Source organism: Bos javanicus, chromosome 24 (assembly GCF_032452875.1).
Source record: "Bos javanicus breed banteng chromosome 24, ARS-OSU_banteng_1.0, whole genome shotgun sequence".
NCBI lineage: Eukaryota > Metazoa > Chordata > Mammalia > Artiodactyla > Bovidae > Bos > Bos javanicus.
In genome coordinates, this window is record NC_083891.1 from 3,877,501 (window position 1) to 3,897,812 (window position 20,312).

General features: G+C 38.9%; 1 protein-coding gene across 1 annotated transcript in view; it reads right to left on the bottom strand.

The window, feature by feature from the left end:
• The window catches only part of ZNF407 (zinc finger protein 407), a 388,042-nt gene that overhangs the window by 225,884 nt on the left and 141,846 nt on the right, over nt 1–20,312 (bottom strand). The window contains exon 4 of the mRNA XM_061399513.1: nt 13,966–14,040. Within this exon, the coding sequence (XP_061255497.1) occupies nt 13,966–14,040 (75 nt within the window). The remainder of the gene's footprint in view (nt 1–13,965; nt 14,041–20,312) is intronic.

Below are 20,312 nucleotides of genomic sequence, written 5' to 3' on the forward strand. Positions count from 1 at the left end.
CCCATGGTCAAAAATGCACTCTGACACATTTCCTCATGCTAGATTAAAAATGTTTCATCTTGTTCACTTGACAAAGAGTCACTAGGTAGTTTCTAACGATGTAATATTCTCAAGAAAGATGTTGTTTTATACTTTATATTCCAACAAATGCTAGCATTACTGATGCCACCATTGAAAGAAAAAAAAATGAAAGAAAAGAGTGAAAGTCTATCTTTTCTATACAATGCATCATTGTAAAAGTTTTACACCAATACGTTCAGACTAAAAACAAACTTATTTAAACAAATACACTCAGACTTTTCTAATTTTATGTATATGTGTGTTACATTTTATCAATAAGCACCTGAAAAGGGGGGAGAATTTATTTTTCATAGCTACATTAAGCTGTACATATTTAAGCACCAATTTTTATGATTAAAGATGCTGAGAAGATACTAAGCATTACATGCAAAAGTATGAAAGACCAGTCGTGAAAGAGCACAGCTTTATGAAAGAACAATAGAATCACAGCTCTTTGTTCCCAAAGAAGGATGCAAAGAAATTACAGAATTCAGAGACACAGACCACTTTTTAATTGTCAAAATTTTGAATATCTAGATGGTCTAGATCAAGTCTCTCTGAAACTGGTTTTATACCTATGAAATGTAAAGTTCTCTTTAAAATCCAAAATTCTGCATTACTCTACAATAAGCTACCTGATGTTAGGGCCAATTAAATACAGTAAGCCACTGACATTTCTAAGGTATATGAACTGAGACCTTTAGAAAGCCTCGTAGAATATGCCTTCCTTCATAAAAGGTGGTAACGTGTTCAAAAAAATTAAGTAACCCCTTTAGAATCTCAGTGATTCTATAAATATAGCTTAAAATCATGAACAAAGCTATGAGTTCTTCCAACAAACACTAGGCTGTATTTCAGAGCATCACTCCGGTGTCACGCACCCTGTATCCACGGGCAGGACAAGATGAGGAGGGAAAGCGTGAAGGCCTCTGCAGACAGGGACAGAAGGCACACTCGCAAGGTCCCAGCATGTTCTGCCAGGACCTCAGTCAATGGATAACGGAGCTGAAAGCCAGGCGAAACCAGTGGCGGACACGAGAAAAAGAACGGAAAAGCAGAGCTCAGCCATTTAAACAAAGGGGCATCTAAGAAGCAGCTATTTCTGACTGAAAGTAGCAGGTTTCATCTTGGGATGAAAGGCCTCCATTTCCTAGGACAGAGCTCAGCCCAACTTTTTTCTCAGACACTGCCGGGGGCTGACCACGACTCCTAGCATGTAGGAGTGGTCCTTCCAGAGACGTGCCTCTTGTGATGGCGGCTCCATCAGAGGAACAGCTGTTGGTTCCCAACCTTCTCTAAGAACGGCTTCACTCAGCAGCAAGCACTGGTCCCAGGCAGGGGTCAGCAGAGCGCCCCTCCACTGCCAGCCTGAACTTACGCAAGGAAAAGTACCACTAAAATCTCCAAGTCAAACTTTTCTCATAATAAAAAGTGAGTTGATAGCCACATGAATTAATGATTCCCCACTGTAATTTCAGATGAATTTTTAACTTTATTTTATTTTTAAACTTTACAATATTGTATTAGTTTTGCCAAATATCGAAATGAATCCGCCACAGGTATACCTGTGTTCCCCATCCTGAACCCTCCTCCCTCCTCCCTCCCCATCAGATGAATTTTTAAAGACTAGTGATGTTCTAAGAATTGACAATTTTGTTGATGTTTTCCATTCATAACATTACCAATCAGAGAGCCATCTCTTCAAGACTCTTATCAAGTTTTCCTCCTTCACTGAATGGATGCTTCAGGTACTGGCTAGAGAACCAAAGAGAGGGTTCTAAAGCCAACTCTCTCTGTTGCCCATCAAGCATGATGTGGGTCGTTTAAATGTGGCAAACCAGGGTCTCACTACACAGACCTCAGGGCACAAAACTGGGCCAAATAAATTCTGCTCATCATTGGTCCATTTGTGGCTCCATTTTTAAAATTTACTCACTCAATAAGAGAATGAACATCTGTGAATTTTCCACTGAACATCAGAACTAGAACATTACATTTCAGCTTTTAATTCAGTCCTACCGTGTATCTCTAGCTCAGAGTGACTACGCTCTTGACATTTTTATCATTCTTTCTTTTATTTCCATCAGATCCAGACGTTGATCTGTTTGATTAACCTGGTTTGGTCTTTATGACTTCTCCAGAGGCGCGAGACAACCATGACAAGCCGAGCACACTGCGGCCTGAAGGCGGGCCCAACTTCCAGCTAAATTAAGAGCTCGGACTCGGAGCACCCGAGCACACCAGCGTCTCGTCACTTAGGGATCAACGATACGGTAAACGTGAGCTGCAAACGTCAATGGCTTAGTGCACAAGTAAAGGAGCGCTGTGTGTAGAGGCTCTCCTTAGTTTGATGAGGAGCCTAAGGCTTCTGTGAGGCACAGAGAAGGCGCCCCGCCACTGATGGAGTCTTTGGACCCCTTGGCAGCTTCAGACAGAGCATCTGGTTTTTACTGATTTTACACAGTAGTGTTCCATGTAAAGTTTAACAGAAAGAGAGAAACCAAAAATTCCCTGAAACTTTGAATATGTTCATATATTGCTACTACTATGAGTACTAATAAATAATAAGCACTGGGTTAATTCTTGTTAGAAATTTTCCTAATCTTCAAAATCTGATTACCATATCAACAATATTTTTTTAGAAAAAGAAAAGCATAAAATTTTAAATACCAGATATCCAGCCATAAGACTGCCACTTCCTAGTTGCCAAAAACATATGGCATATCCATTATTATTTAATTGCAAATGTGAAATGAGAAAAAAATATTCTCAATATTATAGTGCACTATGAGAACGAAAGGGGAAATTATTGTTTTAATTAGCTTCAAAGAAAATCTGTGTATAATTTTTAAAAAAAGTTCATATATATTCCACTGAATCTACTATTTCCCATAATCCCTTTCTGCACCAGATTAGCATGAAAAAAGAGACAGAGATATAGGTTTAAACCTCAGCAACTAAAAATTTCTTTAATATGTTTTTATCTAACAATAAGTACTTATTATGTTAAAAAAAATGCTGTGTTTATATATAGTATGACTTTTTTTGGTACTCGTATAAGTATAAATCTATGTCCGTGTCACCATAACCCTGAGGAATGAGAACATGTGTCCTGGGCCTCCCAAATGAGAAGACAATAAATCCACAGTGACTCAGGAAGAATGCATTTGAGGTTGACGCAATTAACAGGCAGGACCACAGACAGTTACATACACTATTTTGCAATACTTTCATTAAAATGTGACTATAAATCGTACGTTACACCAGTTAGGAAAAAGTCCAACTTAAGGAAAATGTCAATGAGAATTTTAATATCTTAAATCTATCAATATTCACTGAAGATCAATCACCTTCTGACAGCCTGAGACAAGGAGGACAGTTGGAAACCATAACCCTCAAGAAATGACCTGTGTGGACCCAGGGTATAAACCCGGTGTTTTTAAAAGAATAAAGAGAAACAAAGCAGAATGTGCTAAATTGTACATCAGTCTTCTTCGGAGTAAGAAGAGATTACATAGAATGCAGATCCAAGGCAGGAATTTCACAATGCGACAAAACCTGGGCTTTGAAAATACAGCTGGCCCAGGCCTAGAAGGCATGCCAACATGGCTTTCAGTGGACACACAGTGGAAACAGTGAACAAAGTATGATCAGATGCGTTTCCTAGTATCCTGACCCAATTTCTATACCCACACACTACATAAGGGAATTACTCACTGTCCCTAAAAAAAGCAAGAACAGGATTACATTAAAACTCAATGGAAATTATTACTTCCCTGAAAAGCAGATTTTGATACTAACATCACATTTCAGAAACAGTTCTAAATAGAATTAGGTTTGCCTCATAGGAAACTGCCAGTATTTGATGGTTTTTAACCAACAACCAACAACCATGTGTTGATTTCACATGCTTCAACCTTGTATCTTAGAACGTATCAGTGGGCATCATGATGGTTCTGAAGGGAATGAAGGGCCTGCTGAAACAAAAGGCAGTCATTCTGCAGACCGCTGGCATCACCAGGAGGCCGACCTGCCTCATGAGGAGCATGGCTGCCCGCCTGTTTCCTCCAAGCACGAGGGAGAGGGCAGCACAGGGCTGGTGGGGCACTCCTTGGTCTGAAGCTCACAGTGGGATCCTCGAGCAGCCCAGGGCCGAGGGGAGATATCTTGGAGAAAAAACCCTCGATTTCTCCCATCAGCGCTCTGTGGCATAACGAAATGTAAACTTCTTGTTTTTCATCTGTTAAAATGGATCACCAAATTGCTTTGATCCAACTTCACCAAAATTACTTTAGAAAGCTTGTAAGTTTCCTGAAAATTCCTCAGAAAAATTTTAAACCTGGACTTTTATAAGCAACTACCAAGACATCATGAATATAAAGAAAGTCTCACAAGAAGTCAGTACTGTATAATGAAACTGTATGAAAGTTGGTAATTAAGCATAATTGAAGGCTGCAGTGAACATATAGGCCTTTGTTCTCTTTAATTCTGGTGCTGACTGGGAATTAAAGATAAGAGCTTAGGGCATATTTTAGTCAGAGTCCAGATGTATAAGCCCCAGTGTTCTAAAAGCAATTTAAGTGAAATAAAAGAAGAGAATGGCCAAAAATATTCTAGATGCCTGCCAAGGGAAAACACCTACCTTCTGAACATTTAGCATATTTGATTGATCATAGTGGGGATCACTTACTCACTGACTTCAAAGAGAGTTAAAAGAGCAGGTATTCTTATACCCAAGATCTGACTGAACTACTAAACTAAATGGTAGCCCCACAAAAATCCTTAAAAATTAACTTGTCATATTAAACAACAATGTACTAACATACGAAAAAACAATTAGAACATTCATACTAGAAAAGGTATAGTTCACCTTCTCCACAGAATTCAATTTGAACTTATTTGTATATAGGAATGAAAAAGGAGGCATTCCTCATTTAATAAAGATTATCATTACTAAATCATACATTTATGGTGTAGTAACTCAATGAACTAGTACTAGATTACATAATTATACACAGTATCATTATAGTTTTTTTGGTTTCTGCTTTGGGAGATGGAGTTTGTATATATATATTCTTATATATATTCATATATATATATATATATATATATATGCTGTTGTTTAATCACTAAGTCTTGTCCAAATCTTCTGTTACCCCATGGACTGTAGCCCACCAGACCCCTCTGTCCATGGGATTTCCCAGGCAAGAATACTGGAGTAGGTTGCCATTTCCTCTCCAGGGGATCCTTCCTGATCCAGGGATTGAACCCACACACATACAAAGGTGGCTCTTTACCATTGAGTCACTGTGTATGTATATATTCTTTATTCATCAAAGTTCCATAGGAATAGGATGAAAAAATAAAGACAGTTTAGAGATGGAATAAACAAGGGAGAAACTCACAGAAGGCAGGCGCCTCATACTGAAGCTTGAAATAAAATAGTGACTTAGATTGACAATCAGGATAAAAGAAACATGGCAGCAGTGTGATGAGGGCAGGAAGAACAAAAGCATAGAGGAAGGGGGAAGTAGGTTGCAGAGGTGGGAACAGACCGTGTCTAACAAAATGCAGGCCCCCTCGGAAATACCACGGGTTTCGTTCTTGACCACCCCAATAAAGCAAGAAAGGGAGTCACAGGAATTTTTCAGTTTCCCAGTGCATATAAAAGTTATGCTTATACTACATTATACTGTGTTAAGTATGTAATATCATTATGTCTAGAAAATATCTGACTGCTAAAAACTGACTGCTAAAAACTAACCATCAGTCTAAGCCTTCAGGTCATGGTAACAGCATCAAAGATCACTAATCCAAGGTCAGCATAAAATAAAGTAATAATAAAAGTTTAAAATCTTGTGAGAATTACCAGATGTTGACAAAGAAACCAGAAGTGAGCAAATGTTACTGGAAAAAATGGAGCTGACAGACTTGCTCGCCACAGGGTTGCCACAGTCCTTTACTTTGTAAGAAATGCAATATTTGCGAAGCACTGGGAAACAAGGTCTGCCTGTAAAACCAGTGACCACAGGGCTTATTTGCAGGCAAGCTCCGAAGTATGGATGGGGAGAGGCGCCTGGCACTGAGGGGAGTGGCTGGAGCAGGGGAAGCAGGCAAGGGTCCAGGAAGCATCTCTGCGACGTGACCCGAGAATCCTCCCTGTGGTCTGAACTCACGCCAAAGGCTTGCTGGCTTCCCTTGTGTGGAGTGAGACGCGACGCTGGCGCGGCGTTCTTGGTTCTCTCCCACTGGCCTTTCCATCTCTCACTGCCCCTTCCAACGTCACCCTGAAGGAATACTCCCACCTGTGCTCCCCTCCTAAACAGCGCTAAGCGGGCATCTTACCTGCTCATTTTCTGCCCACTCCCTTCCCCCAGCCCCGGGACGCACTAGAGCAGGAGCAGCCAAGCTCGCACACACCTCACTAGGGGCCTCCCTTAAAAGGCGCCCCTTCAGAAAGGCTTGTCTGAAAGCAACAGCCAGCCCAGACACCCTCAGGAACAGCACTTCTGCTGTGTTTTCACCAGCGCCTCCAGCCTAATAAACTCCCCCTTCCCTTTACAGGTGTGTCGTTCCTGCATCCTTCGCCTCCGTCCGTCAACCCCAAATCGGAGGGGCATGAGACCAGAGGGTGCATTATCTGCAAACACGACAGGCCAGCTCAACTTTGGAACACAACAGCAGCAGATGTAGTCAGTGTTGACTGGGAGAATCAATTAATAAGTAAACTAGATGTCTTCATGAGCAACCCCCAGAACACCACTGAGACAGGATTAATTGTTCCCTCTTCTAAACCTTTCTTTTGTATCATTGTGTAGCCTTTCTTTCTACATACTATGGATAATTGCATAACCTACAATATCTTCTGAAGAACAAGACTCATATAATACTCGTGTCTATTTCAATGCTCAAGAATAAAACACACAGAGAGAAATCAAATGTTAGCTTAAAATTAAAGAATGAATCTTAGAAAGAGTAGAAAACAGTCCTATATCTCTGCAGCACACATATGCTCTAACACCTCGGCCTTCTCCCCTACTAACAGCAGGATTTCCCCTGGAGTAGCAGACACGGTATTTTATCAGCACAGCTGTGACACACTATGAGCAGCAGTTACTTCTGACAGAGTAGAGAGCAAGGACCCTGGTATAAAAGTGAAGCAACCCTCCCTTCTTTGGCAGGGGAGGAAATGCCATGTCTGCTCAGCACACTCTAGGAGCAAGCATTCCTCACAATAAAAGACAATCTTGAAGAGTAAAAAGCACCATTTAAAGTGCACTATATTCGCAAGGATAGTTTTTAAAAAGTCTCATCACAGGGCTATGCCCCGCTGGACACAATGCCCCCAGAGCACAGGGCTGGAGACCACGTCCTCCAAGACAAATATTGACCCTACCTCACAAATATCCCTGTTGCAAAACTTCCCTTGAATTATGTGAGCTTTGATTTATATGAAGTTGTTAAAATATACCACTCACATAAAATGGGAATTTCCCATAAGGGAAAAAAAGATGAAACTAGAAATAACAGTAGTAAATAAAATGCATTCCATGAAGTCCACCCTACTTTCTGGAGATGAGTTACAATTTTGGCACTGAGCTTTCCAGAAGTAAACATAAGGAGGAAAACTCAATTATACACATGATTTGCTAGTACTTAAGGTCAGAAAGGCACACCTTTTCCTGAAAGAGAGACTGGAAAGAAACTGCCCCCAACCATCTCACTAGGAAGATATGATCTATGTCCAGGAGCAGCACGTTGAGCAAGATCTTTACAAAAAAGACATGACTTCTCAAAGCATTCTGAGATTTGTCCTTATTGTAAAAACTAACTACAAGATCAGTCAAAATGTTACTGGAGGCGGAAAGCAGACACAGGGGGAGGAAGGTGAGCGGCTGTCCTGATGGAAGGACACCACTCACAGTCCAGCCACGAGAAATGAGTGGAAGGAACATTTACTCAGAACAGCAAACTAATCTATCAGACAAACACACAGCATCGAGATACTCCACACAGCCCTGGGTTGAGCAGCTGAAGCAGGAGTAGGGCTCACACCGCTTCATTGAAACTGAGGGGCCCAAGGGAGTTACGAGCCAGGAAGGGGGTTTTCTGTCCCCTCACAGGTGAGTCAGGAGAACCATCTGTGACTTGGCCCAAACACCCCTCCCTAGAAAGTAAGCTGGAAACTTCCACACACAGATGACAAGCTGAAACCCCAATATTCTCACCTTACTTTTGCTAATGTTCACCTCTAAAATTTATGAAGTAGGAACTAGAATATACCCATTTCAGTAAGAAAACATTTGTCATAAGGCAACCACAGAATATCTAAATTGCCCATTTAATTTAGAAATACTACCCAAGTACTAACAAGATAACTTTGGTGGAAAATATATACTCACCTCCTTATGAACCTTTATAAATGGTCAGATTAAGTCAGTAAAACACAGAAGAAAGTTTTCTAAAAATAACAACCCTGAGTAAATGATGTGACTTCTATCTATCTTCCCACATGGGCGTAATTATTTAGCAGGGTTATCTGTCTATTCCATCCAACTTCCTTAAATAAAATGGTATTAAATGATCACAGGATATTATTTATACACTAGACGCCATCTACAGATGACAAGGAGGAGAAATGGGAGAAGGCAGAAGAAAGGGTGTCCTCGGCTCACGCAGAAGCAATAGTAAGTCACTCAAATAGAACAACCTCCCACTCGTTAAAACAAGCAATCCAAGATAGAATGAACTGAAATGTTTTTCCTCCATTTTGGCTCAACAGAATTATTTCTTGTATAAATATTTTTTAAAGCAGAGAGGAGCCCATAGACACTTAATTTTTCCAAAATTGGGCCTCATTTAAAAAAAAAAATCACTAACCACTGATTAAAAGAAGAACTGAGAGGGGAGACCAATCAACAACAGTGACTGGAGAGCAGGCCTGCGCGACAGGCACGTGACCGACACGTGCTGCAAAGGACAGGGCTCAGAGAAGAGAAGACGCACACTCAACACGGGACGGAACATCTCAGCGCGCTTCCCTGGGAACCAACTGCCTGTTTCAGTGGTAAGATAGAAACAGAAGGTACCGTACAGAAATTCACATGGAATAAACAGCAAGGAAAACAGCTGATCCTTTAAGAAAAGAAAACACAGCAATACCAATTTCACCAAAAGGCAAGTTATTTATTTAAAATGGATAATAACGGGACAACAACAGGAATTCATCTCACATTATGAACAGAATCTTTTCTAATAGGAAAAATTTGAGTCTACCTAAATACATCCAATTCAGAGTTTTTAGAAAAGGTGGTGTTCTCTCATTTAAAAGTAACCTAGTCAACCCATAATGTCTATCACTGGCAAAGTTTCAATAAAAACTGTGCATGTACACGTACATACACTTTTTCCAGGAATGTCTGAGTTTTGGATGATATTTTCATGCTTCAAGAAAAAGGGTGAGCCCCTCTAAACTGAAAGACACAAAACAATGATGATGCTTCCATACAATTTTAACATATAAATACAAAAGTTCTCCATAAAGGAGACAAGACAGACTCCAAAGGACCCTGTAGCAATGGCTCATAGCAAATTAGAGCCAATTTCAGGGCTGCCGTATGCCTATCCCACACTCAGACTAGATAATATCTGGTCCATTTAAAAGGGGGAAAAGATTGTATCAATAAACTCAAAGATACTGTTAAAAGAAAGATGCCTAACCACAAGTTCCAAACGTCTGATGGAGAGAAGTCTGGAAAAATTTTATGGCTCAGCCATCTAAAGGAAGGAAACCCATTCATCTGAACAAAAACACTGGTGAGCCCTGGGCCCGCCCTGGGGGCCTCAACGTACCCCACAGCTGGGCTGAAAATTAGGCACAATCTGGGACTTAGAATATGCATAGACTCCTCCAAAAATTGCTTCATTGAAAAAATATTGAGGTTTCAATCTAGATAGTCAGTAGTAACTTGAAAAAACAAGAACATTATATAGCTCCTAGAGTCTCTGATGTCCATGTCCAGTTTAAAATCCTTTACTGGAAAAGCTGGTTTCGGGAGCACATGAGCCTTCCTGAGACACTTGCCAGTGCAGACGTTTTCTGACATGGTCCCAGACACCACAAAAGCCACTCAACAGCTCAGAAATTCTGAGTGCATTGTTTCCTCTCCTCCTATCTCCACAGTCATTCAAAGCCTAGCTGATTTCCAAGTGCTGAACTACAAATGCTATCTCTTTCTATTGTAATATGCACCTGGCTTTCACATAAGACATACTTATTATGGCTGTTTCAATTGTGATAATTGTGGATAAGCTCGTTTTCTAGATTACTGTTAGCGAATTCAAAGAGTCATAAAGCTACTCTGGCTTACTATATTATAAAGAGAATTACTTATTTAAAATAGGGAATACTTTAGAATGAACTCGCAAATTAATCAGCTTATTATTTTGGAATGTGAACTGAATGTGGCTGTATTTAGCTGTTTATATTTAAGTGTACAAGACTTCTAAAATACAGTAATATACTACCTTAAAATAAGTTCATGCAAATTTAGGAATACAAAAGTTGCTCTTATACAAGCAATCACCTCAGGTGTTTCCTGGAGTCAAAAAATATGTATTTGAAATTATTTATTTTTCTGTGGCTAATGACAGTCACGCTGACAAAATTTATTAGTTCATCAAACTATAGTGCAAGAATATGAATTTATTTGTAATAAATTATCATTTTTGCATATATCAGTCAAAGCACAAGGCCTAAATACTTGCAAACAAAATGCATTATTAATTTAATTGTCACAGCCTATTTAGCTAACTTCTATTACTATTTGCCATAATATGCAACACATAAGAGGGGAGAATCAAATTCAAAACATAAAAAGAATAAACTGATTACATTGTCCTAGAGAAATTAAAATATAGCAAGCTTGCAAAACTATAGCAAGGCATTAATGTTTTAAATAGGTAAGAAAAAATGTTTAACTTAATTGAGAGAACACTTCTGCCCAAAGAGATGGTTGAACATGCTGATAAAGAGTTTCTTTGTTTCCTAAGACTATTAAAAGGCATCAATTCCATCTCCAAGGAGGTAAGGAAGGTGCACTGGAAGGAAGGAGCATTTGGTATTCATCAGGCTAGATTCTGCTCCTTACATCTTACTCTTCTCCAGCTATGGACAAATATTGGTAAATTATGCTGTGGCTGCTGCTACTGCTGCTAAGTCGCATCAGTCGTGTCCGACTGTGTGTGACCCCATAGACAGCAGCCCACCAGGCTCAGCCATCCCTGGGATTCTCCAGGCAAGAACACTGGAGTGGGTTGCCATTTCCTTCTCCAATGCATGAAAGGGAAAAGTGAAAGTGAAGTCGCTCAGTCCTGTCCAACTCTTTGTGACCCCGTGGACTGCAGCCTACCAGGCTCCTCCGTCCATGGGATTTTCCAGGCAAGAGTACTGGAGTGGGTGGCCATTGCCTTCTCCAATGCTGTGGCTGAGGCCCTGGCATTCCAACTCAGCCTCTCTATGCAAGAAGAGGGACTGCCCTATTGATAAGCAGATACTATAAATAAGAGGCCTGCTCAAACACAGGAATTTTAGCAGTAAAAACAATTCAATCTAATGTTAAGCTCAGAGGAACTCTGCAGTCACACTACTTAGGAGGGAATGATATAGAAGATGAGGAATGCCTTCCCATTTGAGATTCATCTCCTGATTTTAGGACAAAAAATCATGTAAATGTTAGAGAAAAAGCTAATCATACCTCAAAGGGGAGAAAGACATACAATCCTTCTCTTGCCTCTATTTAGCCTTTCTTTTTGTATCAGGGACTGAAATGAAGGAAAGTAACAGAGAGCTATCCTGGAATGCAGAGGAAAAAGTGAATGGAAAAACCAAAGAGCACAGCTGGAATTTTCAAACACCTAGGATCACATTCAGAAGACATCTACTATCCTTAAGGTGCCTGCAGGATGAATATATGTACAAGGTGATGGATCCTTCATTAATATGAAGGATATTATATTCTTCATTAATATGAGGAATATATTTGACAATATAAATATTTGACAATATGAACAATATGAACAAATATGACAATATGAACAAATTCAAATTTTTTAAATTCCTAAATAAAAACCAAAATGATATCCTTGAGTTCAAAATATATACTAGTTATACAACAGGGAAATATTTTATTTTTATCATGCAATCTAGATTGAATGTTTTCATTCAAATTTGTTTTGTGAATAAAACACCCTAAGTACCTGTATGCAAAGATTTTCAATGTGAAATATAATAATCACCATGAGGAAGAGCACTAGAATTGGAATCAGAAAAATAACAACTCTAACACTTAACTATTTATAAGATATTGTATATTTCTCAATCTGTCTTTAATTCTGTAATATTAGAAAAATAATGCACCACTAATATAGTAATATAGGCTTCTGAAGTGGCTCAGTCAGTAAACAATCTGCCTGCAATTCAGGGGACCCCAGTTCGAGCCCTGGGTCAGGAAGTTCCCCTGGAGAAGGAAATGGCAACCCACTCCAGTATTCTTGCCTGGAAAATCCCACGGACAGAGGAGCCTGGCAGGATACAGTCCATGGGGTCACAAAGAGTTGGACATGCCTGAGCAACTAAACCACCACAATATGGTAATATGATTAACAAGATAATGCAAGTAAAAGCAACAAGAGCACAATAACTACAGATGTTTTGTTTCTTAAGTGCTGATAAAACATAACTTTGACAAGTCCAAAATTACAATTTAAATAATAAAAAACTTTCAAATTTCAAGAATAATGCGTCCAGGATCTCCCTAACACATAAATATTGTCTCAAATTAAATATAATGTGACAAAGAAAAGTATGAGAAACCTAAAGGCAGAAAGCAGGCATACATAACATTCCAATATTCTGACATAGTAGACATGTCCAAACAAAAATGCTTAAGAAAACAATATGCCACCAATAGAAAAGTCCAGTTAAATTTCTTGTGAATATAGAAAATATTGATGAGTATTTCAATTTTTCTTAATTTATTAAATATTTACAAATATGGCGGAAGAAGCCATAGGCTACAGTGTGACAGAACAAACTGCATCATGACTGGCATTTTACAACCGTATTGAAAACAAAAGTTTAAAGGAGTGTCTGTAGAATTTCACATGCTGTCTTTGAGCATCTGGGGCAAGTCGGAAACCTACCAGGTCTTTACAGGCGAGGATGCTCACACTAGTGTTGAAGGAGCTGCACCTTTTAGATTTAAAGTTTCAGAAGTAGCCAGGCTCACCTGGGAGCTGACACTGCTATATCTCAGCTCACCTAATATAATTAAGTCTGTGTGATGCAGCTAATTATGATACAGCAGCAAGAAGAAAGGAAACCTGGCAGTTGATGACATCGTAATTGTAGTGTTATTTTTCATGACATGGCAACCGTAGTATTATTTGGGGGATGACACAAGATGTATTTCTTTTTCAAATCAGCAATGTTTAATTCTACAGTGAGAATTCAGAAATGTCATTTTAAAACCTCAAAAATACACAAAGTTCAAAGGCAAATAGTTTGGTTTTACATATTTATTTTAGTTCATTCTAATGCATTCGCAGAGGTTGACTCCCTTTAATTTAGCTCTTCTGTTTCAAGGTCATTCCACAAATTGATAAAAAAAATCAAATCCTTCAAATCTTTCCCAATATGTTTAGATCAAATTTTCTAAAATTAAAATGCTACATGAAGTTCTTATGGGAGAATGGCATAATATATGATATTCAACATGAGAGTACCACTCGTGTAAAACATGACGAACTGACTGGATAAAACTGTAGGAGTCACCTCAGCAAACAAAAATCTAAAATGAAAATATACTTATCGTAATCAAAGTATTTTAAATGGATGAAAATTACCTTTCTTTTGGTGTGCCAACTCCATGTTTGCCTAATAGATGTGTATTTAAGTGTTTCTTCATAACAAATGCAACCCTAAAAAAAAAAAAAAAGTTATTATAGAACTAAAACATAAGTCTCAACGAGAAATATATGCAAAATTTTAAAAAATTGACATGGATATATATATTTATAAATACATATAGTTGTAACACAAAAATGCACGTTACGATGTCACTGCATTCTAAGCAGAAAGTTGCATACAGACGGATATACTGCTATACCAGAAAACCAAAGGAAATAACTGCATTGCAATTCACTGGGTCATTTTCTCACTTGTGTATATGAACAAGGACCAAACCAACGATTTTAGCTCTTCAGTCACTGTCTTCACTTGTCAGTTAGTAAGAAAGATAAACCAACAACCTCAGTATCACACGCCCTGCCCCCGAGTCGATCCCACACTTCAATCATGAAATGAGTTTGAGAAAATGTCACTTTATTAAATATTTAAGGGATTATAAAAGAGAAAATGAATAGCCTTCAAGAAGCTTCCTTAAGAAGATGGTAATGATTTGAAGAGAGGTTCTTTAAAATGATATAGATGTTTACCATGTCTGCAACACATGCAAAAAAAATGTACTTAAGTGCCCAGAAGATATCAATAACTAAAACAAACAAAAAGTATTACCCGACATGCTATCTTATTTTACACACAAATCAGATCACTTAATTCAATTTTGTTGACATAAATATGAAATGGACAGGAATCAGCAGCCACTGAATACAGCACCATTCTTCTACTGAATATAGTACAACACAATTTAATTATGTCGTGTGATTGTTTAAAACAACTTAGATCTCATTCCAAAGCATCAGACTAAAAGAGCTCTCTTGATAAGCGAAAAAATAAAAATTTACCGTTGTAACTTTCAATGTAAAAGGGCTTGCAAACATTTTTGTTAATTATGTATTACAGCTGTCCTTCATAAAGTTAATTACTAATAGCTGAAAGGCAACAGAATCTATTTGCATATGTACATGAAAGGCATGACATATGCAAAAATATGATTTTAATTAGCATTCTATGATATGAAGGGCTACAAATCAAATTGGCATGTTATAAGATTCTTAACATTAAACACTGAATTCATCTGGACATGTTTGCACAGACAGGCAACACAAGACCAAATAAAGTATTATGGCCTTATGGAAGAGATGGGTGTCAAAAGCCAAGACTGAAACAGTTTTTAAAAATGTAAATGTTCCTTTTCATGTCTGGTCTCTTCTGGTTATTTTCATAAAATATAGGGAACCTCAGTTTTGAGGCTAAAGTAATATTTGTATTTTTTTAATGACTGTGAGTTTATTATTCAAGTAACACATTTGTATACACTGAAAATAATATTCATTCTTTTATATACATTAATAACTATGAAGAACACATGCTTTACAACTATAAATAACCTATCACATCATCAATCCATAAATGGGAAAATCATTATTACATATAAAGAATCAAATTGTGGTGATATTAAATGCTTAGTAAAATAACAGTAACAAGACATTCTATATTTGTTTCACTTGATTTGAACAAAATAAATAATATTTTTCATTTCCTTTAAAAAGAATACCATAATAACAGCAGTCCATTTAAGTCATGACTTTCCTACTGTCCTCTATTTTCCTATAATTAAAAAAACATAAAGCTAATAGCAAAGGGCAAAGGTTAAGAACCCAGAGTTGCAATGCACAGCTTATTTATATGGCCAAGTATAATTTAAGAGATCTGAGCTTAGAAACCACAGTGCAGTTTTAAAAAGAAAAAAATTTTATTAATTAAAATGCTTCAGGTTTAAGAAATAAACAAAAATATTACACTGCACAGGGGAATAAACTACACTACCTAGAGAACGAAAGCTTCTTATAAAATTCTGACATTATCTGCTGAATGTCTGTAATAGTAAATATCCTAGTAATATTTTATTACTATGGGGAAGAATTTACAATACAAAAACACAGCTCAACTGTAGTCAAATGCAAAATATTCATTCATCCACAACCTGACATTAAGCAAATCCTTTTAATTTGGTCCAAAGTACTATCAGTGTAAAAGTCTCAATGTCTTCCTCAGTAAAACAGTTTAAGTCAAACAGGACCAACTGAACTTACCTACCTCCATGGATAATAATATTGCCAGTAATTTGAGAGCACTGATTGGAGCCTATACTTCACTGCCACCATAAGAGTATTAATACTGTAACATAATAATTGTCTTGGAAATTTTATAGTCTAGATACCACCAGAAATGGTATGGGGTGAGACAGTTGAGATGGTTGGATGGCATCAACAACTCAATGGACATGAACTTGGGCAAATTCCGGGAGATAGTGTGGGACAGGGAGGCCTGGCGTGCTGCAGTCCATGGGGTTGTAGAGTTGAACACAACTTAGCAACTGAACAAAACCACCACCACCAGAAATAAAACAAAAATAATCCTGAATCAGAAAAACCACAAGATTGAAATGCCTTCCTCCCAATGAACCCACATGACTTTACAATTTTCATTCTGTCTCCACTCATTCTCCTTCCTAGGTACCAGCAATTGGCAGGTTCTCCATGTAGGAGGCAAAATCAGACAGTTAAAGCCGTGTCTTCACAGAGCTTTCCTTCTAAAATCTGTGGCTTCTCATCAGAATGAAGCAGCACTCAGCCTGCCTGGCTCCCGCATCAATCCTGCTCATCACACGTGCACACACTCATACGTGTACTAAACCGGATCGGCTCCAGGCAGGCACAGTCTAGGCAACCGGGGTGAGTAGGTGATCAAAGAAAGACAAGTCCCTACCTTGGAAACTGTAAAACCCAATGAGGGAAACAGGACAAAAACACCACCTATGACACAGAGCATCTTAAAGAGTGAAAGGGGTGGGTTAAAAAACAAAATAGAGAAGGAAGAGCTGACACCTCAGCAGGGACCAGCACTTTACCTTTGGGAGACTTGGGAGCGTAGTGAACATCGCGGAGCTGGTGTTCCCCCAAGCAGGGGCAGAGGCCGCAGAGGACACGGGGGCCAGAGAGGCCAGGGGCACGAGCCTGAAGGACGGAGGGCAGAGGGGACTGGTGAGGGCACTGAGCCATGCAGCCAGGGCTGGCACTCAGGTGAGAAGGAAAGTGTCTGAACGGAGGCCCATGCAGGACACACACTTCAACAGAGGCCTCCAGCTGTTCTGCTTTGAACAGACTGGGGATGGCAGCGGGGAGAAAGAGAGGGATGAACCAACTGGCTCCTGCAGTAAAGCCCAGGCAAAGGTGACAGTGCTCTGCACCAAGGACCGGCACGAAAGAGGAGATCTGGTCAAATCCCAGACACACACTCACAACCAGAGTCAAACAAATCTCCACGGGGACTGGACATGGAGTTACAAGCAAGGAGTCAAAGACAACGTCAGAGATTTGGGTCTGGGGAAGCTGAGCTGGTTGGAAGGAGAATATCAGTTTGGGACTTGTTCAACGAGAAAGTCCACGGACATCCAGACAGATCTCCAACAGGAAGCAGACTCTACCGGTCTTGAGTTCAAGGGCAAGAGTCATGTTAGAAATATACACTCTGTGGCTCTCCACCTGGGCAGTGCCTTGACAATCTAGAGGAACACTTTGAAATAATAAAAAGTAGTGTTGTTTAAAGTATGATTGATTTCCAGGTATCTATAATGGCCTGGGATAGCACTGTTTGAAATTGTTTTTGGTGTCAAAAGAAAAGTGCAATAGTAGCATTCTCATACTAGCTACAGATTTCTACTTTTTAGTACAAAAATTTCCTATTTGAACTTCAAATTTTAAAATCATTTTTTTCACACTGTATGGAGATACAATAAAAACCTCTTCGTTCAGTCGCTCAGACTTTCTCATTGCAGATTCTCTTCACTTGTGAGTCATGAAAGATGATCTGACTTATCTATTAAAGCAAATACAATACAGAACCATGACTGGAGAGAACAGGACACACACACACACACAAACAGGAGCATCCCAGAGCCAGGTCTCGGAAACAGCAGAAAGAAAACATCAGAATTAAGCAAGGAGAAAGAAGACATGTATTTTAAAATAAGGATGAAGGTACACTAAGAATTCTCATCACCCCCACTTGGAATTTGAAAGATTTCCCTTCTGCCTTAAAATCAGCAGTACTGGTCAACCAAAGGAATCTAGTTTCCTTTGAATACAAAATCAATACAAGCCAATCCACTTAATTTTCATCACTTTATACATATTTATAAGCAGCAGCCAATTCATATAATAAACTCCCTATGGCTGAAAAAGAAAGTATAAAAAAAACCTTAAGTGATGATTCTCTGAAGAATGATCATGATCATTCCCCCATGATCATGTAAGTTTAAGATGCACAAAAAATATATTATCAATAGTGTGATCTGACTTTTGGAGCAAATGTCACTTGTATGGAAGACAGTATGGAGATTCCTTAAAATCTAGGAATAAAACCAGCAATCCCACTTGTACGCATGTACCCTGAGGAAACCAAAATGAAAAAGATACATGTATCTCACTTGAGAGCCCCTTGGACTGCAAGGAGATCCAACCAGTCCATCCTAAAGGAAATCAGTCCTGAATATTCATTGGAAGGACTGATGTTGAAGCTGAAACTCCAATACTTTGGCCACCTGATGCGGAAGAACCTACTCATTTGAAAAGACCCTGATGCTGGGAAAGATTGAAGGTGGGACAAAAAGGGGACAACAGAGGATGAGATGGTTGGATGGCATCACCGACTCAATGGACATGAGTCTGAGTAAACTCCGGGAGTTAGTAAGGGACAGGCAGGCCTGGCATGCTGCAGTCCATGGGGTCGTAAAGAGTTGGACATGACTGAGCAACTGAACTGAACTAATCCTACTGTTCACTGCAGCACTATTTACAATAGCTAGACCATGGAAGTAACCTAGATATCCATCGACAGAAGAATGGATAAAGAAATTGTAGAACATATACACAATGGAATATTCCTCAGCCATAAAAAGGAACACATTTGAGTCAATTCTAAAGAGGTGGATGAACCTACAACCTATTATATAGAGTGAAATAAGTCAGAAAGAGAAAGATAAATAGCATATACTAATGCATATATACAGAATCTAGAAAGATGGTACCAAAGAATTTATTTGCAGGGCAGCAATGGAGAAACAGACATAGAGAACAGACTTATGGACATGGGGAGAGGGGAGCAGAGGGTGAGATGCATGAAAGAGTAACATGGAAACTTACATTACCATATGTAAAACAGATAGCCAACGGGAATTTGCTGTATGACTCAGGAAACTCAAACAGGGGCTCTGTATCAACCTAGAGGGTGGGGTGGGGAAGGAGATGGGAGGGAGGTTCAAGAGGGAGGGGATATATGTACACCTATGGCTGATTCATGTTGAGGTTTGACAGAAAACAGCAAAATTCTGTAAAACAATTATCCTTCAATTAAAAAATAATAATTTTTTATTTAAATAAAAAATGTATAGAAAATTTTGCCCTTTTGCTTGATGTATTTTTTATGATTAATGAGGTATTACCATTCTGAAAATGAACTTAAATGAATAATTATTTTTATACTATAGTTTTACATGTTAATTTCCATTTTAAATGGTATAGGTATAAATGACAGATGAATGAGAGATTTTTAATACTGCAATAAGCGTACATTTCTCCCAGTGACTTCACAGCACCAAAGCAATGGCTTCTGAAAGATGCCCACATCCTAATCTTGTGAAACCTCTTAGGTTACATGGCACACAAATGGAATTAAGGTTGCTAAACAGCTGGCTTTAAAATAGGAAGATGATCCTGTATTCTCTGGGTGGACTCAACGTAATCTGTATCCTTAGACACAGAAGAAGTAGACAGAAGAAAGAAGCTAAGAAAGAGACACGACCATGAGGGCAGGATCACAGAGATGCTAAGCTGCTGCCTGGGAAGACAAAGGACGTGACCAGAGCCAAGGAATGCAGGGGGTCTCTAGAAGCTGACACTGTGAACAACCTGCTTCCTAACAACCAGCTCCCAAAGCGCTCATTACCGAGGCTCCCCCTTCTCAGTGCCCCACGGAACAGCAGTGCTCTCATTCTACCATTCCTTCCACACTTTCTAGCTGGCCTTCTTCTGTAAAGAACTTCAGGATTTTGCTCTTGTCTCTGTCTTGCCTGTTCTCTTTGGCTCTCTTTGAAGAGTACTTTAAATGCAATGTTGGATTTTCACTTTTATGCCATGCTTTATAATCAGTTATCACTACTATTCTCTGTAGCTGTCATACTACCCCAAAATTGGTCAATGGAAGCCAATGGAAGCTAGCTTCTATGTCC